At 40.7% G+C, this 27,656-nt stretch overlaps 2 protein-coding genes and 1 pseudogene across 5 annotated transcripts in view; 2 read left to right on the top strand and 1 right to left on the bottom strand.

Annotated features, from left to right (window-relative positions):
• Positions 1 to 5,329, top strand: part of LOC137976485 (uncharacterized) — a 40,269-nt gene extending 34,940 nt beyond the window's left edge. The window contains exons 15-19 of the mRNA XM_068823850.1: positions 1,834 to 1,985; positions 3,238 to 3,369; positions 4,571 to 4,680; positions 4,763 to 4,912; positions 5,207 to 5,329. Coding sequence (XP_068679951.1) covers positions 1,834 to 1,985; positions 3,238 to 3,369; positions 4,571 to 4,680; positions 4,763 to 4,909 — 541 coding nt within the window. The 3' untranslated portion in view covers positions 4,910 to 4,912; positions 5,207 to 5,329. The remainder of the gene's footprint in view (positions 1 to 1,833; positions 1,986 to 3,237; positions 3,370 to 4,570; positions 4,681 to 4,762; positions 4,913 to 5,206) is intronic.
• A 1,924-nt stretch (positions 5,330 to 7,253) lies between these two features.
• LOC137976419 (uncharacterized) lies at positions 7,254 to 10,528 on the bottom strand (annotated as a pseudogene).
• Positions 10,529 to 12,281: 1,753 nt separating this feature from the next.
• Positions 12,282 to 26,574, top strand: LOC137975099 (ALK tyrosine kinase receptor-like). Of its 4 annotated transcripts, none has more exons than XM_068822156.1 (2): positions 12,282 to 12,386; positions 24,520 to 26,574. In XM_068822156.1, exon 2 carries the CDS (start codon positions 24,523 to 24,525, stop codon positions 25,663 to 25,665), a length of 1,143 nt encoding a protein of 380 aa, XP_068678257.1. In that variant the 5' UTR covers positions 12,282 to 12,386; positions 24,520 to 24,522; the 3' UTR covers positions 25,666 to 26,574. The 4 variants fall into 4 exon arrangements, with proteins under 4 accessions (XP_068678257.1, XP_068678258.1, XP_068678259.1 ...); XM_068822157.1 differs by lacking the exon at positions 12,282 to 12,386 and adding an exon at positions 16,596 to 16,660; XM_068822158.1 differs by lacking the exon at positions 12,282 to 12,386 and adding an exon at positions 19,931 to 20,110.
• The last annotated feature ends 1,082 nt before the right edge of the window (positions 26,575 to 27,656 follow it).

Genomic DNA, 27,656 nt, shown 5'->3' with positions numbered 1-27,656 from the left:
GCTTACGCTTTCGAAACAATTTACGAATTTCGGACGTAATCCATGGAACATTTCTTCTTGGTTTGATTTTTTTTGAACTGACGTTATTTTGAACTGCTCGCATGAATAAACCTTTCCAGTCATTCCACATATCGTCAACATTATTCTCATTTAGAATAGAGTTCCATGGGGCACTTGATAAATCATTGCGAAAACTCTCCCAATTTGCATTTTTGTAGTCGTAGACCAATTTGGGAGCTTGGCACGGACGAGATAGTTTTCCAGCCAAATTAAAATAAACAATATAGTGATCCGATGATCCAAGGCTGTCACAAACATCCATGTCCATTAAATTTTCGGGACAGTTTGAGATAACTAAGTCGAGTATCGCATCTCCGCGAGTTGGCGTATCAATAGATTGTGTGAGACAAAAGTAGTTCATGATAGTATCACAGAAATAATCAGATAGAGAATTAGGCTGGAATGGAGCTGTTAAATTCCAGTCAATGTCGGGGAAATTGAAGTCACCCGTTAAGATAATTTTAACCTTCACAGATAATAAATGAACTTTTTCCAATGATTTATATAGTTCCTCAAGATACTTGATATCGCTGTTCGGGGGCCTGTAAAATACTCCAAAAAAATATGAAGTAGAACCACGGACAGGAATTTCGCACCACAATATCTCACATTCGGTCTCCAGATCACAGCGACGAAAACAATGAAAGGTCGACTTGATTGCTAATAGGACTCCACCACCTCTGCTCTCACGGTCTCTACGATGAACGATGTATGAATCAGGGAAGATTTCGCCGTCGTTGACACCATTATGCAACCAGGTTTCTGTAATGGCAACGATATCAGGATTCACTTAAGTTGTTCTATTTTTCCAACCAAACCTCATGCCCCTTGCTACAGTAGTTGTTACGTGCATTTATTGGCCAAACATTGTAACTTTATTAGGTACTGATTTGTCAGACCAATTTTCTTTTCAAATAGAGAGGGCGACTGAAATATTAAAATATAATATCACAGGTACCCAACAATTTGTTTCGGTAGAAAGTCTGGAATGTTTTCGAAGCTTAGATCCAGTCGCACTCTGTCAGGGCTAGCGTTACAAGCTCCTCGAAAAATCCCCTATAATTTTGACAAATCGCTACTATACCCGGCCCCCCGGAGAAATGCGCAGGTACAAAAGCGTAATACCACGGGCATGTCCCCGATACCCTTCCCCCCCCCCCCCCCCTACGTGCCGGGGGTGGTTTCAATTGACTAGTGCATAATCAAGACTAGTTTTCTACTCTCATCTAAGAAGTGGAAAAATAAGAACTATGCGAGTTCGCAGGCTTTTTTCTTCGGTCTCAGGTGTTATGGAAATTAGACATGCGCTCGTTTTTCATTTTCAGGGAGCAAATCTTAAAATCAATAAAAATAGGAATAAATTCGAAGGTATATTATTGGATTTCTACAAAAACAATTAGGCTACTCGTTCTCGTTTTCTATGAATTAAATAGTCAACTCGACGCAACGCGCCTCGTTGACTATATACTGACTCATAGAAAACTAGAACTCGTAGTCTAACTGTTAAATAGCGACTACTACCAACTACTCACACAATCAGTTATGATATCCCGGCAATTTGTCACACCATGGACTACACGTACTCCGCTCTTCAAATATTGTGTGGTTCCACCACGTTTACTTATCGAAATGACGGAGAAGATACACAGAAAGGGCCTTCTATTGCTGTCGCCTGTAACTCTGCCTCTGAGGGCTAGTGAATTGCCAAATGAATAATGATGTGCATATTGAACTCCCGAGCAGAATTGTAAATCATCTTTACTTTTTCTATAGATACGAATATTTTTCAGTGCAGTTTTACGGAGAATGTTGGAGCGGCCCAGATGCAGGGAAGACATTTGCTCGGGATGGCGAATCTGACAAATGTTACCAGGGTATTGGTTTGGAAAGTACCAACGCTGTATATCGTATCGAGAACCTCCCTGGTAGGTTTGGCAGCTCTTAAAAGATGGTTAATAAGGGCGACATACAGAGAAGGTAGATTTCATAGCGGAGCACCATAGTTAAGAAAATATGGTAATCCATCGATGCGAGAAATTTACGTAAGTACGACCGCACGTACGTCCACCTATCCATGAATGCCAATGTAACCAGTATCACACTAGTTTACAGCATACCCCTTTGATGTTGGACTTTCATGTTATAGTCAATTGACACCTGTCAAAACAAGGTATCCGCTGACCAGTAGCACGTGACCATATCACTGGCTCAGTTTGGAGCTTTTTTTTTTAAAGTTGACCGCTGACTAGGTGCTGGTTTTCTATTCGAACCCAGGCTCAAGCCAGGTTATCTCACCTAAACATAAACGAGGCTTTCAATAGAAATATCGCAAACTTGTGTTTTCAGAAGCTTGTTTAAAGCACGTACAGGTAATTTGTTGGAGATCTTGTTTGAAGTTTGCCCTTTCTTGGTTGCCGTATTCGCCATATTCGCCGATTCTTGTCCCAAGCCAAGCTGGCGTGTTTCAATGAGAAAAAATCACAATGTGAATGATCTCGTGTTCAGAGATAAAGTGGAATAAATTACGTCAATAAAACTCGTTTTTGATCTTGAACTGACAAAGCTTCCTAACGATATGTCACATCACGAGCTACTAGGTGTGTAATTTCTAATTTTGGCATGATTCCTATTCGCTGGCTTTTGACAGTTGACTCTGAAATGGCTCTTTTTCCCTTTCCGTTCGCTTGCTGAAGATTTGTTTGTTTTCTTTTAAAACGCGTGCGATTCAAGAAAAATTCATTGCCTAACTGGTGAATTCCAATGTAAATATCATTTAAAAAACCGATATTGCACTCATCGCTTCGTGATTCATGCGATCAGTCGGTTTTTTTGCGTGAAATTTACAGTGGAATTCACTAGTTAGACAATGAATTTTTTTATAGAAGAAAGCGAAGAAAATGATTTAATTAAGCAGTACCCAGAAACACCAAAACGCAGACAATTCCAAACCCCTTTATTTTCACTAACCGTACAGCCAGTAAGAATAACTAACCCGGGAGCTCCGCTTTTAGGCTTGGCTAAATCTATATATTACGTATAATTCATCAACTCTTGATGCAAATGCTACAATGATTATTCATTCCAGTATCCGCCGGAAACTAAACATTATTTGTTGGCACACTAACGTTTTTTCATTCAAAAAGCTACTAATATGAAATTGTTGCCAACATTTTGCAGCGTGCTCTTCTGAACTGAATTTTAAGGCATCGGTGACTACAGGAAAAGTTAACGATCATACATGGTGTGCCGGGGACACTGCTAAGTATCAGTGGATAGCTGTTGACTTTGAAGGAGAAAGGAAAATAACAGGTAAATGATGTATCATGGACAATTTTGATGCATTAGACTTGTGATGATTGTAAAATGGACAATAATTCTCTGGAAGGCCTTAAGGTGACTCCCTGGTTTTGCATTGCGCAACCCTACTGCGCATAATTTGTTGCGTCATTGGCGCGTGCATCAGCTCGGGCACATTGAAAAAATGGTGGATTTTCATTGACGCCAAGCTTAATCCGTCAAGGAATGGCTATTAGGGACCTTTAGATTCTAAGACAAGGACGAGAACGAGTCTTGACTGCCCGTTTTTAGCGAAAATACTTGGGAAATTTATAACCCCTACGATTAATCTTACTCTTTGTTAGCACTATAGGTTGCTCAATTATTCTTGTTGCTGGTTAATGAGCCTTTTTGATGATCAAAAAATTCCAAAACTGCTAGCGTGTTGTTGACTTGTTTTGATAGGACGTTTTTCCCGCCAAAATGACGCTGGTTTGCGCGCGCTCAGTGCTGTTCGATGAGAAAATCTCGTATTCGTAGCCTTTCTCGTACTAGAATCTAAAGCTCTATATTTTTTCCTGAACGAGTGCTGCGACCCACATTTTTTATTTCATATTTTTGCTGAGAACGTTGTCTTCGTGGAATAAAATCTATGGCCAGCTTTTTGGCCGCACTCAATTTAAATCCAGTTTTGAGTATTAAGTACTGACAACGGCATTCAAATACATGTTTCAGTTACGTACGTGAATTAACCATAGAATTACATTAGGCCCTGCGTTAAATCAGATTACATTTATAAAATCAATCTAAATACGTTCAACATTGGGGATACGCGGCAATTGTCAAAGTGGCTTAAATGGCCGTATTCATTAGTATCGTACCATGGAAACGAGCACAATGAATCCCCTTTTAATTACATTTTTATCATCTCCTTGACACGTTACAACCGTGTGCGAAGTTTTATCGGACATCTATATGATAAGTTTTATTTCTTGAGAATAACCTTAAGTAAAGCAAAATATATACTAAGCACTGGTCTTTGAGCTACGGACGGACCCAGAGTTAGGGATTTGTTTTTCAATGTAATGGTTGTTTGCGATTCTTGGAGTAAACTGTCTCTATAAGAGTACAAAAAGTTAACAATTAATCAAATGTGGTTGCTTCTGGGCACATTAAAGTTCACCATCTTGTCGCTAAGAAACGGTTGTTGTAAGCATTTGCTCTTATTTTTCAGGCGTCGGTACACAGGGCGGTAGCAAGGAAAGCTGGGTCACCCTTTACACCCTTGAATGGAGCGAAGAAGGTGAATCATGGAAAACTTACCAAGAAGATGGATACGAAAAGGTAGGATAAAAAGATGTCCACTCTTTCATTGGATTGCGCTGCTTATCTCATGAAAATCATTTTTATTTCGTATCTTTGGTAGATCTTTTCAGGAAACTCAGACCGATTTACTCTCGAGACAAGATGGCTCAAGCATCCTGTCAATGCAGGATTCCTGCGCTTTAGGCCAAAGTCTTGGACGTCAACTCATGTCTGCATGAAAATCAAGATATACGGTTGCGCCATATAAAAGGTTCGTAACCCTTTGAAAAAATTGCCCAGGTTTTACACCTCCACCTAAGAGAGACCATGGTAACAGAGTGACGCATGAAAGGGCGAGCGGGAGACTGCGACTACTGGCAATTAGTGGTGACATTTGAGACTGCACACTGCGAACCATTATCTCTTTGCTTCATCCTATTCATTTTTAGAGTGTATTTCTTCAGCAAGTTTCTTTTCTCAACGCTGAGAATAAATCTGAAGACACAAAGTTATTTTATTTCATCTTTCGAAAATACAGCTGCTCTTTTCTCTTTCTTTTCAACAGGTACATTGAAGAAAGAGGTTGAAACCAATGGAATGATGCCGGGGTTTTCTTTTTCTCTATTGAACTCTATCAAGCTAAAATTTGTAGTTTTTAGTAACTAATAAAAGAGACCATATTAATCCACCTATAAACTCTTGTTTCGTATACTCTTCTACGCTTTAAACGACTGACGTACTGTCGATTGCTGTAAAAAAAAAAAAACAAAAAAAAAAAAACACCGGGCACGCAAAGATACATTGCTTACACAACTAGATCATTTTTATCGGTTTCAGAAAAAAATGCATAAATAGAAACTCTGAAATTATATACTGAGTGAAAGTTGGGTCAACAATGGCGTTCTTGTAACTTTTATCTTAGCCAAAAGAAAAAAATATTCAGTGCACTCGGAATCTCATCGGACAAACGTTGAGGTGTATGGCACAATCCGAAGGTTACATCATCAACCAGTAGAGAATGAAATTAGTATTACGGAAGATAAAATCGATCCTCGCACTGAACTGGACAATTAAACCACTTGTCACTTTTTATAGACACCCGAAAAATACAGGAGCCTTCAACGGGATTCGAATCCATGACCTCTGGGAAGCACTCAGTGGCACCCAACTGTGTGGCCTCATACCTCGGTTGGTAAAGGATTGCACCGGCTGTAATATCCTTATGGATCACAAAATAGCTAATCAAAAACACTCTTCTCGTCCACACTGTTTCTTGCACAATCTCTCGTCCTATGTCCACTCGGCCACCGGGTTCCCGCGCTAGAGAGATCCCCGGATGTAAATACAAACACTGCATTCTCCCTCTTTCTTCGCTTACAAACCCGCTACCTTAGTACAACAATAAGGTTGAATACTGAATTTCCTTTAAGATATTTTGAAAACTAGTAAAAACACAACAGTCACTGCAACATGGTGACATACTCTTTTAGTCTTTCGGGGGATCGATGGACTCTCCCTGATCTCCTTGGCAAAGGCTCGGCCTCAACTGGGCTTTGCTCCTTAACTGGAGCAGCACTTGTCTCCAACTGTTGGATTGGGTGAGGCTTCCTGTCCAAGGGTCTGCTCGGGTACACTGCTTACTACCGGATCTGAAGAGTCTGGTTCCCTTGGATCAGTAACTGGGTCCATAAATCGCTTAACATGCTGAATTCTTCTCGTGTACAATGCGTCTTGCTATGATTGTAACTTAGTTTGGTCTCCATGACGTTCAATCACCTTATAAGGCTGCTTCTCATAATTTTCTGAGAGCTTTGTCTCTTTCCGTTTCTCGGCTGTTGAGAACTTTATTCGTGACATTAGGCAATGAATACTTGAAGATAAATTAATGCTCAACGACGACAAGACTGATGTTTTACTCATTGGGAGCTTAAACAGCTGGCAAAGACCTCAATTGAAAGCGGCAAAGTTGGCGAGGACGATGTCAAACTGGTCAATACAGTCCGTAACCTTGGAACCTGGTTCGACACCAACTTAACAGTGAATGCTGACATTAATAAGACCTGTAGCAATACAATGCTTTTTTGTATTTATATAACATTAAGCGTATACGCAAATATCTAACTTGCGAATCTGTGGCGGCCCTAGTTCATGCGTTTATAACTAGTCGTGTTGATTATTGTAACAGACTCTATTATGGCCTTCCTGATTATCAGCTCCATTAGTTGCAACGAGTTTTGAACTCATCTGCTCGCTTAGTTTTATGTGCACCTCGATTCTGACATACCACTCCACTATTACGGGAGTTACATTGGTTACCAGTTCGCTCTCGTATTGAATTTACCTTACGTTTGATAACTTTCAAAGTTCTTAAAGGGGCTAGGTCACGCAAATTTAGGCAATTTCAGCACTGATCGAATGGTCATAGAATTAACTAAAATATCAAAGTAACTGTTCAAAACTATAGAAGAACTCTAACAAAACACAGGGAAGCCAAGAAGGGACATGGATGGACAAAACTGGAGAGGATTGAATGGATTGAATTTGGGTAAATTTGAAAAACGTCGGCCCACTGAGCGACAGTCGTAACAGTTTTTGTACATATTTGTATTTATATAAAATTTATTTATAAATTTTAGTATTTAGTATTTATATTTATTTATATATAATTTTATTTCACGATTATTATTGGTGATATTCATAAGCTGATTTGTTACTTTAAGATAGTATATAATTTGAGTCCGTCTTATCTCAAGGATCTGCTTCCAGCTAGAGGCTGTGAGAGAACTCATTTTACCCTTCGATCTTCGATCTCAAAATTTTACTCTTTTCCCTGTGCGCGCAGAGCACTTTAAAAGGTCTTTCTTCCCTTATAACGAATATCACTTTCGACCTCAGTCTCTCTTTCATTTTCACAATCTCTTTGTGGCCCTCATGTGCTGCTAGACGAAGCACTATCTGTCTCAGCTTTGCAGGAATCACGATTCGCGATTCAGTTCGTTACGGACACATACATATGACTTTGGACCCCCCTCCCAGTTTCCACTAACAAGGTAACCAAGCACTACTTGCATTTCCTCATCTTCAGCTAACACTCTGTCAATTGCTTGAATGTCTTAGGCTACAGGTACAGATCCGAACGCAACCGTTGGAACATACTCATCATCATAACGGGATTTCCCTGATGCTGGGATCTTTGTCAAACGTGAGAGTGCATCGGCAATATTATCGCGGGATGTGACACAACATACCTTATAGATATAGGGCTGCAGTCGTAGTACCCAGTGGTCGATACGAGCTGATTGCTTGGGCCCCCTAGAATAAATCACCTCCAGGGTCTCATGATCCGTCACTAGATCAAAGGTCTGAAGCCCGTACAGGTACAGGTTGAAGCGCTCACACGCCCACACCTGCGCCCCCGCCTCTTTCTCCGTCTGGCTGTACCATCTTCCTTGGCTGAGGCTCCTGCTTGCATAACAAAGTGCTCGACTTTACTCATTCTTCTCTTGCACCAAGACCGCCCCTAGGCCCATTGGACTGGCATCCGCTATCACTCGAGTGTGCGCGTCTTTGTCAAAGTAGGCCAAGACGGGTGCACTGGAGAGCTGCCATTTCAGTTCTTTAAACGACGCTTCCTGCACTTTGCCCCATACAAATGGGGCGCCCTTCCTGGAAAATACCCGCAGATGTTCTGCCATGATCGCAAAATTGGGGATGAAGCGTGCACTAAAGCCTACCATTACTAGGAAGCTTCAGTCGGCGTAGTACGTTGAACCGCCTCAAGCACAGCACGAAACCTCTCTTCGGTTGGACCAATGCCATATTTTGATAATAGAAACCCCATAAAGTTGTTTTCCTCTAATCTCTGACGCACTTGTGGTGACTCTGATCATGTTCTTCAAAACTCTTGCCATTCACTATCAAGTCATCAGCAATATTATGAACCTCATCGATGTATGAGACCACTTGTCTTATTATCTGCTGGTACTTCTCAAGAGCAAAGCTCAGTCTTCCCATCACGGGTAGCAAATGTCGTACTCTCTCGTGACTCTTCGCCCAATCCAATCTGATGAATTCCCAGACGGAGGTCCAGTTTTGAGAACACTGCGCTGCCAAGGAGGTTTTCTACCACTTTATCAACGGTTGGTATTGGTATCCTCTCGCGGATAATAGCCTGATTTGCTTTTCTCATGTCCACACATAATCTGATATCTCTTGTTGACTTTGGTGCAACGACCACAGGACTTACCCAGGATGTTGGCCCATCCACCCGTTCCACTATATCTTTGGCAATCAAGTCCTCCACTTTTCCTGCCACCTTCTCGCGCAATGCAAAGGGGACATGCCCTGGCTTCTGGGCTACTGGCGTTACCTCCGGATCCACCTGTAGCTTCAGCCTGTACTCTTTCAGCTTGCCAATTCCACTGAAGACCTTCGGATACATTTTCTGAAGAGCTGAAGCCAAGTCCTTACCGACAACATTATACTCAGCCGATTCAATGCGGGCGCTCGGGCCAATGCGAAGACGACCAAGATCCCTGGACGATGATATATGACCCAGTAGAGACCTCCCGCTCGTGGTGACTACGAATTGTGAGTTTATCTTCTTGGTTCCCACTGACAGCTCCACTTGAATTTGACCAACCACATTCAACTCCTTCCCACCATATGCATACAAAAGTTTGTGGCAGTTCTCTAATTTCACTTGTGCTTTGAGCTCTTCGTACTTACTCATCCCCATGAGGTTACTAACAGAGCCAGAATCAAAAAGCGACAAATCTCAATCACGGGCTCCTGAAAGCCAATTGTATGGCATATTTCTTCTTTCGTCTCAGTCACCATAAATGCAAATGCACAATCCTCATCACTACCCGATGCCTCTTGATTCCCTACAAAATTAGCTACGTGACGTGGTCGTCCACCATAAATCCTTTGTTGCTTGCTCCCTTTTCCTCTAGCCACATCACTATCCCTCTCACCGTTGGCAACACAAAGCAAAATTTCCATACCTTCCACACTTCGAAGACTTTTTCCCTTTTGCAGGACAGCACCTATCTCTGGCCAGATGCCCCTCTCTTCCATAATTGTAGCACTTTCTCCTCTCTTCATTCGCCGTTTGTTGCCGCTCCTAAACCACATTGACACTGTTTCCGTCGGCCAGCGGAGGGCTTGTTGTCATGTTTGATGCCTGTCGACCGGCCACTTCCCACGCACGAGCTTTATCCAACGCCTCTTCCAATGCGATACTGATTCCTCTGCTCTAACAGTTTTTACTTGAGCTCAAAATCCGTTAACTTTTCTATCAGCTGATCCTTGAAACGTATCGTTTAAACTCGTCCTAAAATTGCAATGTCGTGCCTGTTTTCTCAATCTAATCATAAACTGGTCAGCGGTCTCCCCTTCCTTCGGTGCCAATTGGCGAATATGGTATGTTTTCCTCTACGTGAAAGTAAAAATCTACTTTGCGAATCGCGATTTTAAAAGCATTGTCACCTGTCTGAGGGATGGGACCAGGATCTTGCAAATATTCTAAGATGTATTGTACCTCGATCCCGGCAAAATGTAAGAGCTGGGAAGTCTTCCTGCGACTGCGAGCATTGTCGATGCCTTTTCCCTCGGCATAGTATTCGAAGGCACGCTTCCATTTACGCCACTTCTCCGCCACTTGCGAAGCAGAACGAGACAGATCCATGGACAATAAGCCCTTGTTGGCCATCCTCGTCGCTAATGTAATCCTTATAGATCACAAAATAGCTAATTAAAAACACTCATCTCGTCCACACTGTTTCTTGCATAATCTCTCGTCCTATGCCAACTCGGCCACCGGGTTCCCGCGCTGGAGAGATCCCGGATGCACATGCAAACACCACACCGGCGTGGCAGAGGTCATGGGCTCGAATCCTGTGGAAGCCACCCGTATTTTTTAGGTGTGTATAAAAAGTGAGAATTGCTTAAATTGTCCAATAAAGTGCGAAGATTGATCACTTCTCTCTTCCTTCTGTAACCTGCACTTCAAACATAAATTTCTTTCGAGATGAGTATTAACCCGTTCGTTATTTTGTGCTTCTTAACATTATATTGATAATATAATTTGTATATAGCTTGAACCAGTTTGCCATAGGGAAAAACACTTCGATGTAATACGATCTAAGCCCCTGGCAGTAGCAAAGGTATTCGGGTGACTCCCCATATATTCGCACTTAGGGTGCTTTTTTTCTGGGTGCAGCACAACTCTGGGTTTGTTTGTTTGCGTTGTCATGGAAAATAATCCTTTTTCGGATTTTGCGTTTTTTTGACGCTGAAGAATCCATTGATCCGAGATCACAAATCCGTTTTCACATTTTCCCAAAAAAACGCATCCTTAGACTCGCTTTGAAGAGGAGAGAGATGATGAACTCCGAAATGGCCTCATTATTACAAAGTGTTTTTTTCCTTCATTAATTCGTTTAACAGAACCACATTTTCCTCACTTTGAGTGTCATTTGCACAACAGTGCTCTATTCTGGATGTTTAAATGTCGACGTCATACATTTGTAGAAAAGTAAATCAGACAATTTCGTATCCCGTTCGGTTCGGTTCGTTTCGTTGTACTGTTGTGGAGCTTAGTCTAATGCTAAAGGTGTGGTAGTTCACGAAGAAGCTGTATGACAGATATGTGGGAATTATTCCAACATACTATTCCTTTTCAAACTTTTCCAAACGGGGAAAGATACAACTTCCCTGTTCTTATTGTAAATAGGGAATTCATCCTTAGAACTTCCGATAGACTGCCATCGTAAACTGACAATAGTACTCCCCCTCGTGCAACCAGGCAGTCACACAGGGGCAGGTGATTAGCTTAATTCTCCACGTCCTTTGCTTAGCTGCCGTAAAGCAATAAACCAACAATTTGCACTGTAACAAACTTGTTTCTTTGCCTAAGTATCCATGTTTGGGAATTAAATTATAAAATCGTTTGAGTAGCGTGACAATTGTTCACGCTTTTCTGATTTCAGGTGGCTCGCAGCGAAATTTTCAGCTTAATTAGAGGGAAAAAGTCATAAGTAAACTTCAGTCTGCAGTTGAGGAAGTTGTTTGAAAGCTATCGAAATTTTGCCGTTTTTAATTAACTTTCGGTCAATCCCCAAATTTTCTCCCCTAGAAATCACACTTTTCATCGCAAAATACTTTATGAATTGTACAGAAAGATATTTAAAATGGATATATTTTCATATGCGATTACAAATAGTAATAATTTCTGACATTTTTAGCTGAACTCCAAATCGATGTTTCATAATTTTGGCGACAAACTTGAATCAATATTTGCTGTAATAAAAAGCCTCGAAAATTTGACGGAAACCCTTTGTCGACGTTTATTCTCTTCCTGGATATGGGTCGGAATTATTCGGTCTGTGTGGGCCCAGTCACGGTTTTGCTCTTCTGCGACTTATAAATAACTCTCAATAAATTCTTAGGACAAAAAAGCCAGTGATTTCGAGTAGGCCCTAGAGAACAACAGCTGCCATCGGCCAGTAGATGTTTGTTCCAGTGCGTTGAGGTGGAATGACTTGAAGGCCTCTGTCACTGCAAAGCAAATGAAGTGTCAACGAATGAGAAAATTCCCCTTTATTCATGTAAACAGAGGTGGATATGACTTTGAAAAACCGAACCAAGAGGGTAATTATTACCTGATCAAATTTCCCTCTGAAAATCTTCCTGCTTTCGTTTCGGCATCAGATTTTTATTTGAGATTTTCAGCAGTGACAGAGGTAAGAGGCAACAAATAAACAGTAGAATAAGATGTAGATTTGTAAAACTCTGTATGAAGCTGGAGTTTTCGGTCGTTGATCGAATCGGAACAAATTCTCACATCTCATACAATTTTTGTGTTAGAATCCGTAACAAAAAGCTAGCCGGGCTAGTGAGATCGAATCCAAAGTCCTTCTCATGCATGAGCATTGGAATACAAAGAGACTCTCGGAGGGCTTGATTCTTCATCTTCCCCTAAGTAGACGATTACATCGGTTCCGCACTGACATATTCAGAATTGTAAGGAAACCCGATACAGTACATTTAACACTACTATAGAGTTCACATAGTAGCGACCCTCGTTACTTTCGGAAATAGCAGCTACTTTCGGGGAACAAAAATCGTTTACAAATAGAGCTAGCGCGAGCTTTTTTTCCGAAATAAAAAGTGAACAACATAAATTAAAAAGAAAAAAAAGAACCGCTTTATGACAGGGGCACCTGACGTCAATTTTCGGAAAATTTCTCTTCGGAAGACAATTTGAGATCTAGAATTTTTGGAACATTTGTTGTGAAATGTCTTGCTTCCCTGCCTCTCCTAGGATTTTCGTACATCTGAAAAATGGTATAATTGCCCATTTTTAACGGATTTTTACCCTAAAAAGGTCACCTAGAATTTTCGGGAGCCTTTTTTCTGGCTAAAATTTTTGAAAAGGTAAGTTTTAATGCCTACAATTTTCGGATCACTAGACTTTCAGCTAGGAAATCGGAACAGATGAAAAAATTTTTAGAGGATAAAAATATGCCTATATCTACCGTTTAAATACTAAAATACGTTTAAAAATGCTATGTTTTAGTGGTTTTGAACTATATTCTCGTTGGGTGCCCCTTTTATGGCGGGAAAAGTGACTGCTGGTGATCGGCGTGTGCTTTTCACGAAATTTGTGGGTACGGCATAGCAAGAGACATCGCGCCGGCTGAAAGACACAGTTATCCGTTCATTTGTTCATTTGTAGCAGGGACAGTAAAAATAAATATCGATGGTTTACCGGACTACCGCATGTCGAGTTTTTCACTGACTCAGAGGAGAAAAGCTAAACTGCTTCGATTGTACTGTGTGACGCACCGCTGCGTTTTGGTTTGTACCCCGTGCCGGTATCTCAGTATGATTTAATTGGAAGAAACACGTTCATGCCAATCGACGAAAACTATATAGAGTTCAATTTCAATTTGAAGAAACTTTCCTGTTGTGAATACGAAATTATACCGGTTTACGGTAGTTCTTACATCGCTACATCAGTTTACTGTCAAGGAAGAATGGTGGCATAAGGCTTCCTGTTGTTGTAAATTAAAGTGCCTTATCGTGAACAATTTGTGACACTGCACGAACATATTATTGTACATTAAAATTTCGAATATTGATTGAAAAATTAAAAGTATACGGTAGACAATTTAAAAAAACTTGGTCTCGCTACTTACGGGGGCGGGGGGTCGCTACTTTCGGGAGGTCGCTACCGTTCGTGTGGTCGCTACTTTCAGGATTTACTAGCGGTCACAAAAAATTGACGTTAATTTCGGGGGGTCGTTACTATCGGAACTTTATGGTACTTATAACTAAAAAAACAAACTTCGCAACCCCTAATTTTATTCTTATAAAGTGATGAGCAAATTACCTGAACAGAAACGTTCATCTTGGTTTGCTGCTCACTTTTTGGCCAGTGCTAAGAACTACTTCTATGTTACTATGCTTAGCTATAACATCACTATCATTTCATATAATACCATAACGCTGCATTCCTTGGTTTCCAAAAGTGTGCCATTTATGGCTTTAACTGCTAAATCAACAACAAACATATAGACAATCATATCATAATCTCTTTTAATCCCTTAAGTTTTCAATCGAAGTGGAGATCATAATGATTGAAGTTTCTTCAGGGAACTTTTATAAAGGGAAAGTACGGTCTAGCAAAAGTTTCTCTGAATCGAAAGTTCTTCACCTCGATTGTCATACTTGACCACTCATTTGGACTAAATGTGTTTAAATAGCCAACAATAACACTGAGACTTGACTCAGTGAGATTTCAGTATGAAGCGAATGTCACCAAGACCAATATTCATATACCTGAACATCCCGCGTGAAGTCCTCCTTGGTAAAATGATACACCCGATCAGACAATATAGCAGTCAGGTTTTCACGTTTAAGGAATCCATCCACGTTTTATTTTCGACGGCCAACTTTTCTTTAAATTTTAATTTTCCGGTGTAATTTTTATACGTGTTCTCAAGTTTAGACATGTGTCTAGTTTCATCCCCATTTAAAGCGTACACCCCAACAGCGGAAAGGAAAGGAAACGAACTTTATTCAAGTGTCTAGTCGTTCTAGCACTGGAGCACTAATTGGGACACTGTAAACTGAAATTAACAATTAACACAAATCAAATGTTGGTTTTTGAGGAGAGGGGAAACCGGAGTACCCGGAGAAAACCTCTCGGTGCAGAGTAGAGAACTAACAAACCCAACCCACATATGACGCCGGATCTAGGAATCGAACCCGGGCCACATTGGTGGGAGGCGAACGCTCTCACCACTGCGCCATCCCTGTACCCCTGCGGTTATTGTTGATGTGAAAAAAAGCCTTGCTACATGGGCACCAAACGTCAATTTTCGGAAAATATCTGTTCGGAAGACGATTTGAGATCTAGAATTTTCGGAACATTTGTAATAAATTTTCTTGCTTGCCTGCCTGTCCTAGGATTTTCGAACATCTAAAACATGGTACAATTGCCCATTTTTAACGGATTTTTACCCTAAAAAGGTCACCTAGAATTTTCGAAACCTTTTTTCTGGCTGAAATTTTCGAAAAGGTAAGTTTTTATCCCTATAATTTTCGGATCACTAGACTTTCAGCTAGGAAATCCGAACAGATGAAAAATTTTCAGGGGGTAAAAATATGCCTATATCTGCCGTTTAAAAGCTATAATACGTTTAACAATGCTATGTTTAAGTGGTTTTGAACTACATTCTCGTTGGGTGCCCCTGATGTATTGAGCAACATCTGAAAGTTTCGTCGGGTTTTTCTAAATTAAACGTTTCCCCGTGTGAAAGCAAACAAATGCGTTTGCTGAAGCATCGAAGACGGCTGTCGCTGAAGGAAGAAAGTGAACAAAGTACTCTTGTCGAATATTTCTTTGTCGCATGTTCAGGGTTTTCGTCTTGTATACATTTGCTCTGGCTGATTTTTGCCGCCTAGTTTGATTGACTATAAAATCTATAAGTATTTAGTGACTTGAGTTTCTGTCGCACTTATGGCCTACATGGCCTACTACCTATTGAACCACAAGACCGTTTACCACAGTTCAACTTACATGTGAATTTCTCGAAGCAGAAAGGTCACAAAACATTGAGAAAGTGATCGCGGAACGAAGAATTAAGTAAGGTCGAACACGTTTGTTGACTATTGTACGTCATTACACGTCATATCCAAGATGGCGCTCTTCAGGTCACGAAAGAGGCAACTTCAAAGTGCTCTTGTCACATTTTAACGGGGACTGGACAAAACGGTAATTATTTTCAAATTCCTGGGAAAAATTTTTCGTAATTTAGAGAAACTTTTTCTAGACCGTACTTCCCCTTTTATACACAGCCTCATTGAATTGAACTGCTGAACCAGATGTTACAGATGATAAAAATATATGGGTTAGTGCAAATAAATAAATTATCTTAACTCAACCTGTGCTTGATGCAAACAACAGTGTTTCTGGAAATTCCTGCCCATAATTTGTTTTCCAGATTTCTGAGAGCAGACAACATCCTCTCAATTTTGGGACTAATATCTCTCTTTGCAAATCTTCCCCCAAAAATCGTGCAAAATTAATACTCCAAATATCAGTACTGCTATAAGTTCTTGCAGAGGAAAACCCGCATTTTTAACTTTCCGTAGGCCACTTCTTATGCATATTATTAAGGGCCTCTCAGTGTCGGGTTCAAACGTGTTTATATTTTATAATAATTCGTGAGCAAACGCTGAACCAATTCGCAATTAATTAAGTGTTAGCTATCGCTGCAAGTTAAGATAATTTACGCACGCAATCACGTTGATTTGCCCGGAAATTGTTTATTTCCTAATCCCGCAATTACCAATCATAGCTTAGTTTTTTGGTTCGTCCTGTGGATATATAAGTAAGCTATTCACTCAGAGTTCAGTTTTGTTTAGTGTGGTCGCTATCACAAGTCAAGTCTTGCAATTTGTTATCCGTCTTCGGTTCTGTATCTGCTTGGTGCGTCGCAGACCAAACGTAAGTCCTATTAATTTTCTTTACCCTTTACATGGTTGCTAAGTACACTAATGACATGTTATGGATAGTAAACTGCTCTTTAGGACGTTTAGTTTCAGTATTTTTCAGCATGTAGATCTAAGATTTTGTCTAGTCTTGCACGGTCGTGCATCGGTATCAAGTTATCATGTTTTAAGTTGTTCTTTTTCCACGCCAAAGTTTAGTTCGTATATGTTGGCGTTACGGCATTTGTATGCCTAAACTTAGTTTCTAACCTTTTCATCGTCAGTATCATCTTTGTTGTAACGCCGGTTTCAATAGCTTAGTTGTATTTTATCATATTTATTGTATTTCAGTTTGAACCGACTCTCGAATTGACTCTCGATTTTCAACCTCTGTTTTGTCCTTCAACTTCAAGCTCCTTGTACGACTTACGTCTTTCATTGGTCCTTCGATGTTTGGAAATCGGCTAAGTCTGTACAAGAACTCAATAAATAATTATACGATTCAAGTTATTCAAATTTCTGTCGAGTTCAAGTTATCAGACGCACCATTGACTTTTTGGTAGCTATTTTCGAAACTACACTCGGCGCTTTCTTGGGGGTCAAACTACAACATGAGAAGAACGATCTCTAAACGTGTTGTGCATTAAGCCAGGAAAATCTGTACTCACACAGTTTAGAATGACGATGGCTCAAGCCTCAAATACATACTGACAAATTTTCCAACAATGCACGATTCAAAAACCAGAAAAATTTATACCCTACCTCAAAATGAACACTGGGTTTTAATAGAACTGACGCCGAATTCAGTCCATCTAATTTCCTCGCTCAGTGGCAAAATGAACATTCGTCTTTCACGACGAATTTTTTCTCGAAACTGAAATGGGCAAAAACCCCATTGATCATCCCAAAAGGGCAGGCTTGGAACAGAGAAAGTAAATAAAATGAGCATGCCATAGCAATGTAAGAAGATGCAACTGAAACTCTCAAACGAAGTTGACTCTTCGTCCTGTCTATCAATGGCGTCCATGTTCATTGCAACGCAGAGATGAGTTTCCCTTGAAGTCTGGAGGCAACTGACTGAAAAATAAAAGAATTCCCATGACGCTTTGCGCGCTGCTGTCCATAGTGCTTACAAGGTCCTACAAGCTCTCATGCAATAAATGATCTTAATTTTTGCATCCCACTCACAATCAAAACTTGCTGGTATTTTTGCACCTCTTTCATACCAAAATATTGCTAGATAGGGCCTTTAAGAGAAAAAAATGTTTGACGAAAATTTTCCAAACGAGCACGGGGAGAACAATGGAAATTTTAGTCATAGGTTGTAAGTTCTGTATAGAAAGGTTAGCAGACTACAAGAGGCAGTTTAAGGACCTATAACAACTAGACTGTTTAGCGGTACACCCAGACGAATAACTATATGTCAAGATTTGCGGATTTTTTTCTTAAAAACAGGAGTTTAGTTAATGTAGAAGCACGCGAAAGTGATCAGGGACATTTGATCTACGTGAGCATAGTCGTATCAGAACACTCCTATAGTCTGTATAGTAGCAGACGAAACCAGGAACTTTTGATTGCTTACTCGGATGCTCCAACTCTAATCTGGAGAAGACTCGTGGGAACAAGGCTAGAAAACTAGGCTGACCTGAGAAGCCTTTCGCTTACTTCAAAGGCTGGAATTGTCAAATGGTTGCATATTTGCTGCGATATTAAGGAAAAAGGTATGTTTTCCGCTGTGATGACACTAGCGTACTCCGAAAAAAATCCGACTGATCCTTCGCGGGAACCGAACTTATGACCTTCGGGTCAATACCAGTTCGGATACTCTTGGCACTGAGCTACAGAGGATACGTGAGCAAAAGACCATTATACCAGGTTAAGTTGATAATCATCTTGGCACACTGCTAGGAAAGAAATGACAGAATGATGTTGGCATATTTCTCATGACAGAAAATGAGGTGTCTAGTTTTGCTCTGTTGAACGTCAAAGATAAGGAATGAGACTCGATGAAAAATGAAAGAATAAAAGAGCGAGCTCTTTTATAGAAAATCATTTATAATTGTAATCATATCCAGAAAAAGACTGACTTAAATCATAAAGAATTCTAGCCTATTTCTTGAGAAGGACTAGCCTTCTGTTTTGCTGAATAATTATTTAATGACCAGTAGACACCTGTATATATAACCCAACGTCACAGTTATTGTATACCAAAATGTTGTACCATATTCTGCTGTTGAGGAGAACAATTGTTTTCACAAATAGTTCTTCTCACAAAAATACATTTGACATTTTCCTCTGAGGTTTCCAAGCAGTATTTTAAGCCTGACTGAAGGATCCGATATGAGAGACGACTTCCGAACAGTTTGGACTACAAGACAACTCAAATGACGTGACATTGGCCCTTTTTGGAGGGGTTTCTATGGTGACAACTCCGGTCGTCCCATTGTCCTGTATTCTGTGTCTGTCCGATTAAAAAATCACTTTTTAAACAAAGGTTGACTATCGGAGATAAAAGTCTATACGCGGAGATGCTTTACGTCCGTTAGCATTGTGGCAATCAATAATTATGGAACCACGGATATTAAATTACCTAAGGAAATTTATCATGCTTTTCTCGTTTTTCTCTGCAATCTGTAAATCAATAATTCAAGGGTTAGCATGTTATCTTTCTTCGCAATTATTTACTTAGGTAACCTCGGCTTATAGCTTAGACAAAAACAAATACAGTTGAAGCTTGCTTGAGCCCTCAGCCTAATGGTTGATCTCCATAAAATTTCATTAAAGTAACCACAGAGTATCCACAATTTTAAGCTCAAATGTTGGTGTAAATATTAGGTGATTCAGAACCAACTACTAAAAAAACAAAACAAAAAAGTTTTTAACGTATTTGTCATGTTAATTATGCGCGAGAACGTTCGCAACAATCCACAGTTTCATTGTCACTAAAACCCGTGTTAAACTGTATTTAAGGAAACAGAGACATATTGACTGAGTGATTCAAAACTTGTTGGGAATAGTGGAGATCCTACAGATCAATCTAAGCCAGATGCCTTGACAGGAATAAAAGCTGTACAGACACCCAACGTAATCAAGGAACCATTAAATTGAAGTTTGAAATAATCGTTATCCCAAATGACTTTTTCAGGCTCAGCAAATAACTTTTAGTAAAATTAAATCAAACATCACGTTTTTCTTTTCTACAACGTCATTTTACCTTAAAAGGACAAGAAATGCGTACACAGTTTCTCCCTTGAGAAATATCATACGTTCGTTTTTAAACTATCAGGTATTTTTTTAGATTTGTAATAACCCTTGAAGGATCAGAATTGATCGCCTTTTCAAGTAAGAGCCATAAAAGTTACAAAAGAAACCAAAGCCAAATATCTTTACGTTTTACCCGATTTGTTCAGTGACGACTGATTGCGAAGCAGCAATAGTGACACCGCGGGCTAAAGAACGGTAGGAGGTAGAAATGATTTTTAGTTAGTTGGTCTTCGTTCAGTTCATAAAGTTGTCTTTGAACAGAGCCATATATCTCAATAAGAAGCTGGACTGAAAATGGAATGGCAATGAAAATCCAATGCGACAAATAAACATATAGGATCGCAGCGTCTATTTCTTCAACAGGGAAACTGAAATATTATTTATTTTATCATTCAATTTGAATGACTTACTTTCTTATAAAAAACAGTTTAGAAGTATAGTTCCGGCTTTCATATATGAAGTCTCGTCATGTTTTGAAAATAGTCGTGCAGTTCAACGCACTGACCGTAGCGGATTTATTTTGATAATATCTTGCGCCAGGTTCCTTCCTAAAATCTTTGTGATCATTGAAGAATAAACATCAATTCCTCGTCGGATGAAAAACGAAAAACAGAAAGGATCATCCCTCCCAGAGGACGGATGATCCATTTGTCCCGCGACCATGAATGCAACGCTGAACTTCTGAGATCACATGCTCAACACATTTCCATTTCAAGATACAATAAAGTTTAGGGCTGCCGTGCCTCAGAGTTTAAGCACGCGTTTTAAAGTAAGGAGTGCCCTCCCTAAACGGTCATCATGTAAACCGGCTTTGTTAGTCAGGGCATACCTTTCAAACTTGTTGACCTAGAGAGGCAAAAAGTGATTTGAGGACTTAAGGTTTCATACGCCTCATTTTCACCTAGGCAACCAATTTATGTGAAGGGGTAGTTTCTAAAGAAACTGTGGTGCTGCGTCGGTGGGGAAGTAGTATACAAAAATTTGGTTCACCAACGGAGTTGATAATGAAAATTGGCCACCGTACAGAGATTCTAAAAGCTGACGTTTCCAGCGTTAGCCCTTCCTCAGAGCGAATCGAGGGATTATGGGTTACGTGTAGTTTTATAGTAGAGTAGGAGCTACGCTATTGGTGGTAACATGGCAACGTGAAGAATAGGAATATATTAGTTAAATGAAAAGCGTTCGTTAATGCCGTGAGGATTAAGGGTGCCGATTTGAAAGATGAATTTTTGTTCCAGATTCTTGCGGCTTTCCGTCGTATCTAGAAGTAGAGAAAGGCCGCAGATAGCAATGTGTTTTTTGGAGTGGTTAGGCAGATTAAAATGGCGAGCGACTGGCTTAGATGCATCCTTGTCATTCTTCTCAACATCGCGAAGGTGTTCGCGGAATCGGTCACCTAGTCGTCTACCTGTCTCACCAATGTATAATTTATTGCACAACGTACAGTTTATGCAATAAATGACATTTGCGGAGGTACATGTGAAACGATCGGTGATCTTAACAGATCGCTTAGGTCCCGATATCTTGCTAGTGTAACAATGAAAAGACAAGTTTTGCATCGTGAGCGCGCGCATTTGAAAGTGCCGGGTTGCTCGTTAGTTTTGAGCGCGCTTCTAACTAAAAAGTTGCCTACGTTTTTGTCGCATTTGAATGAAATAAGTGGAGGTCGCGAAAAGATTCTACCAGTCTCGGGATCATTTTGGAGTAATTTAAAATTACTAAGAATGATACTTTTGACTGCGTGATTATGAGGATGGAAAGTGAGGGTGAATGGAATTCTGTCATTCTTATCTTTTTGTGACGTTTGTAGTGATGACTGTCGATCAAATTGTTGGGCGCGATGATGGCCCGCTTTGACCACAGAGACAGGATAGCCACGTTTTTCGAAGAACTGGCACATCTCCTCTGATTTGCTGGAAAAATCGGAGTCATCACTACGTAGACGTCGAAGTCTAAGAAATTGAGAATAAGGAATGGACTTCTTGACATGTGATGGATGTGACGATGAATACAACAAATAACTGTGTGAATCTGTAGGTTTGTAGTGCACACTAGTACATAGCACGTTGCCGCTAATAGAAACTTTGATATCTAGGAAAGCCAATGAAGTTTCCGAATTTCCCAGGTATATTTAAGAGCCGGATGAAAAGAGTTGACGGAGGTTGTAAATTGATCGAGTTCTTCTCTTCTGGATGAAATAGCGCCGATGCAGTGGTCGATGTAGCGGCCGTAGAGTTCAGGTTTTGGGCCGTTGTACTCATTAAAAAATTGGTGTTCAACATATCCTACAAAAAGATTGACATAGCTAGGTCCCATTCTTGTGCCTATCGCTACACCATTAATTTGCTTGTAATAGTTGCCGGCGAATGCTAAAATTCACAAACCCAACAAACCCAGGTCGCCGTATCGTTTCTGCCTGTAGTTGCCGAACCGAACTCATTTCTAGCTACTTAGACAGGATTATGACACCTATCGTCAAATCTTTGCCATCATACATTAAAGACAGTACACACGCACTACAAATTTTCCGCGATTTCAATTTCTCCGGCCAAGACAAACTTTTTTTCACCATGGACATTATATCTTTATACACAGTCATTCCTAATAGCGAAGGTCTTCAAGCACTTAAACACTTTTTCGATCAACGCACTGTCAAAGAACCTAGCTCGGAAACGCTCCTCCGCCTTGCCGAACTAGTTTTAAGGCTTAATTGTTTTTCATTCGCCGGCAACTATTACAAACAAATTAATGGTGTAGCGATGGGCACAAGAATGGGACCTAGCTATGCCAATCTTTTTGTAGGATATGTTGATCACCAATTTTTTTATGAGTACAACGGCCCCAAACCTGAACTCTACGGCCGCTACATCGACGACTGCATCGGCGCTATTTCATCCAGCAGAGAAGAACTCGATCAATTTATAACCTACGTCAACTCTTTTCATCCGGCTCTTAAATATGCCTGGGAAATTTCGGAAACTTCATTGGCTTTCCTAGATATCAAAGTTTCTATTAGCGGCAACGTGCTATGTACTAGTGTGCACTACAAACCTACAGATTCACACAGTTATTTGTTGTATTCATCGTCACATCCATCACATGTCAAGAACTCCATTCCTTATTCTCAATTTCTTAGACTTCGACGTCTATGTAGTGATGACTCCGATTTTTCCAGCAAATCAGAGGAGATGTGCCAGTTCTTCGAAAAACGTGGCTATCCTATCTCTGTGGTCAAAGCGGGCCATCATCGCGCCCAACAATTTGATCGACAGTCATCACTACAAACGTCACAAAAAGATAAGAATGACAGAATTCCATTCACCCTCACTTTCCATCCTCATAATCACGCAGTCAAAAGTATCATTCTTAGTAATTTTAAATTACTCCAAAATGATCCCGAGACTGGTAGAATCTTTTCGCAACCTCCACTTATTTCATTTAAACACGACAAAAACGTAGGCAACTTTTTAGTTAGAAGCGCGCTCAAAACTAACGAGCAAACCCGGCAGTTAAATGCGCGCGCTCACGATGCAAAACTTGTCTTTTCATTGTTAACACTAGCAAGATATCGGGACCTAAGCGATCTGTTAAGATCACCGATCGTTTCACATGGACCTCCGCAAATGTCATTTATTGCATAACCTGTACGTTATGTAATAAATTATACATCGGTGAGAGAGGTAGACGACTAGGTGACCGATTCCGCGAACGCGTTCGCGATGTTGAGAAGAATGACAAGGATGCATCTAAGCCAGTCGCTCGCCATTTTAATCTGCCTAACCACTCCAAAAAATACATGACTATCTGAGGCCTTTCCCTACATCTAGGTACGACGGAAAGCCGCAAGAATCTGGAACAAAAATTCATCTTTCAAATCGGCACCCTTAATCCTCACGGTATTAACGAACGCTTTTCATTTAACTAATATATTCCTATTTTTCACGTTGCCATGTTACCACCAATAGCGTAGCTCCTACTCTACTATAAAAACTACACGTAACCCATAATCCCTCGATTCGCTCTGACGAAGGGCTAACGCTCAAAACGTCAGCTTTTAGAATCTCTGTGCGGTAACTAATTTATGAGATCACTAGTTCAACGCTACCTAGTGTCTAGGTGTAGCGTTTATTGGAGTATTTTAATGTACAGAGCCTTAAAAGCAAGGTGAACACACCAGAACACCAAACCCGATGTGGCCTTCAAAACCCAACATTTGACTTCATGCGAGTTAATTTTTAATTTCAGTTTACAATGTTCCCAATTAGTACTCCAACGCTAGAACGACTAGACATTTAAATAAAGTTCCGTTCCTTTCCTTTTCCATCACGTCACGCATGCGCACAACCATTTCACCTTTCCCACACGCTTGCCGTGGGAGAACGGCTGTGCTGCTCCCAACCAGCTTACCACATCTATTAAGTGGAGGTGCCCAAAAACACCCGACTGGTAATACGCTATTCCGAAACAGCTGTCCACATCTGCCAATAAACCAGATGATATGGTTGTGCACTTGCGTGACGTGATGGCCACACTGGGGTTAGTATATCGGTGTGTTCACCTTGCATGCTTTAATGCTCTATTTTAACGTAATCTATACTTTTTTCATTATAGACAATGCCTGGATTAATCACATGTCTTTTGATCTCGGTATTCTTGCATCATACTCAAAGTTTCTTCAAGAGTGACGACTATCGATCTTCATATTTATCAGTCTTGGAGGACCACATTTTAATGGGCCACGTCACAACAATACTGACTGACCAAGAAATCACTTCATGTGCACAAAAGTGTTTATCTGTGAAGGGATGTCTCTCCTTTAACTTCGGAAAAACGTTCAATGTATGCGAGCTTAACAATTCATCTTCGCAGTCATTAAATCTTGATAACCTAGCTTTCAGACCAGGTTTCTCTTATGGTCACTGGATTAATGTTACACCAATGAAGTTTGTTTTCACAACTCTTGGTGCACAAGGACCTCTAGGCCCAAAGGATATATCTGGGTACCTGGGGACCCCACTCCAAGGACAACGTCATCTAAGCCATGGCATACAAGAATGGGTTGTCCCTTCAACAGGAAAGTATTTTATTGAGGCTTTCGGAGCTTCAGGAGGCAACGGTACGTGCTTAAATATTAATGGTTGTTCGGGGTGGACACGAGGAGGCCTAGGTGCGAAAATTGCAGGCTTGTTTGAACTGCAACGTGGTCGTAGGCTGAAGATACTTGTTGGGCAAAAAGGTCAGACCAACTCAGATTTTAATGAAAGGCCTGGAGGAGGAGGTGGTGGAACGTTTATCACCTTGATGAACAATTCGCCACTTATCATAGCCGGTGGAGGAGGGGGTGGCAGTATGCCAAAAAATGGAGGCTCAGATGGCGACCCTGGACAGGCGGGCCAGAATGGTACGAGATGGGGAGGGAGTACAGGAATGGGAGGAAAGAGATCAGATCAAAATAGTTTTTGTGGAGCTGGAGCAGGACTACGAGGAGATGGCGATGGTATGCACAGAAACGCAGCAAGTTTTGTCAACGGTGGATACGGTGCTGACAGTCATTCAAAAGGGGGCTTTGGTGGGGGTGGTCATGGCTGGGTTCTCCCTGGGGGAGGCGGCGGATACTCCGGTGGAGGTGTGGAGGCGTTAAGCTTTAATAAAGGGACGGCTGGCGGAGGAGGTTCCATAAACAACGGGACCTCGCAGATTAACGTCAGTGGAGTCAATGAAGGAGATGGTAAAGTTATCATCACTCTGATCCCTTAGAAAACTGATAGAACGATGGCTAAATATCTTCATAGAAATGCATAGAATGAAGAATTCGTTTGCAAGGTCGGAGTATAAAGGGAGACTCCGACTTATCATTGAGCCTGTTGGGTCGTGTATATGGCATTCCGGTTGTTCACCCTGACGGAATTGTCGATGGAATAGACAAGAGTCCTAATCAACTGTTTGAGTAAAAACTTGCATAAACCTTTGGTACACTGATGTCCTAAGGCAAGAAAAAATGAGGGGACAGAGACGGAGGCTCCCGGTCAAGGCCTTGGGATATGTCGTGTCCACAAAAGTTATTTTTAGACAAGCGGAAGTCCTTGTTCTAGCGGAAGTCTGTCTTCCGAGACGTCCGCATGCAGGCCAACCAACATCTTTGGGCAACAGAAAAGAAAAAAGTTCCGAGAAAGCCAAAGCAAGACTGCATGGTTTCGGAAGACAGACTTCCGCTAGAACAAAGACTTCTGCTTGTCTAAAAATAACTTTCGTGGAGATGACATATCCCGGCCAACGCCCTGAGCCCTCTGTCCCCTCATTTTCTCCTGCCTCAGCCAGTGAAGTGTTTATAAACGTTTTGGAAAAATGACAAAAGAAGGAGGCAAAAACCAAACGTTTTTCGTTTGATTTGCTTTGAGTTAATTTGAGTTGATTTGTATGAATTTTGTCTGCAATAGTGCCTCAGCGCTAAATAACTTGACACTTGAATAAATTAAAGTTTATTATTATTATTATTATTATTATTATTATTATTATTATTACATTGTTGAACGTTTTTTTAAACTTATTTTCTAAACTGAGTACCGAAAATCACTTACTTCTGCTCTAAACTCACACTCATAAAACACGCCAATGTAATACAATAACAATGAATTTATTGTAAAGGGGGAATAGGTACAGCAGTGCCCATAATACTCGACCTGAAAAACAGACAGCAGATTTATATCCCTATATTCAACGGCACAAAGAGCCGCGAGTCGACTTTATCACAAACATATCCATCCTTAGCTGAGTCAGACTTCCATCTGCCATGAACTTTAAAGAGACGATCTGAAACATTCAGAGTTGCTGGTGCTGTAGCTCCGCCGGACTTAATGCTGTGATTACTAAATCCACACGAGTCATGATCAACTCCAATAGCTTCTAATTTTTCCTTGAAAATTTCTCGCGCTCTCCCGAGGGAGAGGTGCTTAGAAGAGGGCACGTTTTCCTTAGAACGCGTATCATACCTAAGGGATCTGAAAACATAGTCTTGCGAACACGGAGGAATCCTAACCACCTCTAATATTGTAACAGAAAATGCGACAACCCCCTCTGTTCCAGGGCACCAAACTCTACTATAAAAATGGGGCAACTGAGCATTCTCATAGTTCGCAAACCGGTCCACGGAATGTGGACCCCACTTAGCCTTGGCCATAAAAACATAATCCCTCTTAACTCGCCAGTCATCGTATGCATAGTCAACGATTCTGCTCAGAAAATCAGCTCTATCATTAGCAGGTATTGGAATCCATTCCACTTCCAACTTGATGTTGTTAAGCAAGCACATAGAGAAAACGCGTAACGCAAGACACTGCAAGTCTCCATTCATAATTCCAATTTCAACAATTCTAGAAACACTTTGATTATCAGTACACCACTTAATAGTGTGCCCTTTAACCAAGTGCAAAAAAGACTCCAAATCCAAAAGAATGGCGTTGAGTTGTCTGTAAGAGGAGCTCTTCCGGGCCTTCTCAACATTCCACATTTTATGAGAAACGGTATTTTGAAATTCCAGAATGTAACTAGGCAAGAACAACCCGTAGAACTCGCATCGGAATAGCATGCACGGCAATAATGACAATGTGGGGAGACGAGACACCTACTGTTAATTAAGGAGGGGAATATTTTCCTGCCAGAATGATAACTCCCTCAGGGTGGAAGCCGACAGGGAAATTTTGTTATCCCAAGTAGAGCTCCGAAAAATATCAAAATGGGAATATGTGGTC

The sequence above is a fragment of the Montipora foliosa genome, chromosome 11, assembly GCF_036669935.1.
Source record: "Montipora foliosa isolate CH-2021 chromosome 11, ASM3666993v2, whole genome shotgun sequence".
Lineage (NCBI taxonomy): Eukaryota > Metazoa > Cnidaria > Anthozoa > Scleractinia > Acroporidae > Montipora > Montipora foliosa.
Note: the sequence above shows the minus strand (reverse complement) of the source record. Positions and strands in the feature narration are given on the sequence as shown.

Excerpts from the sequence above, each read along its gene's own strand:
- LOC137975099 (XM_068822156.1), top strand. The coding sequence starts at position 24,523 with ATGCCTGGATTAATCACATGTCTTTTGATCTCGGTATTCTTGCATCAT.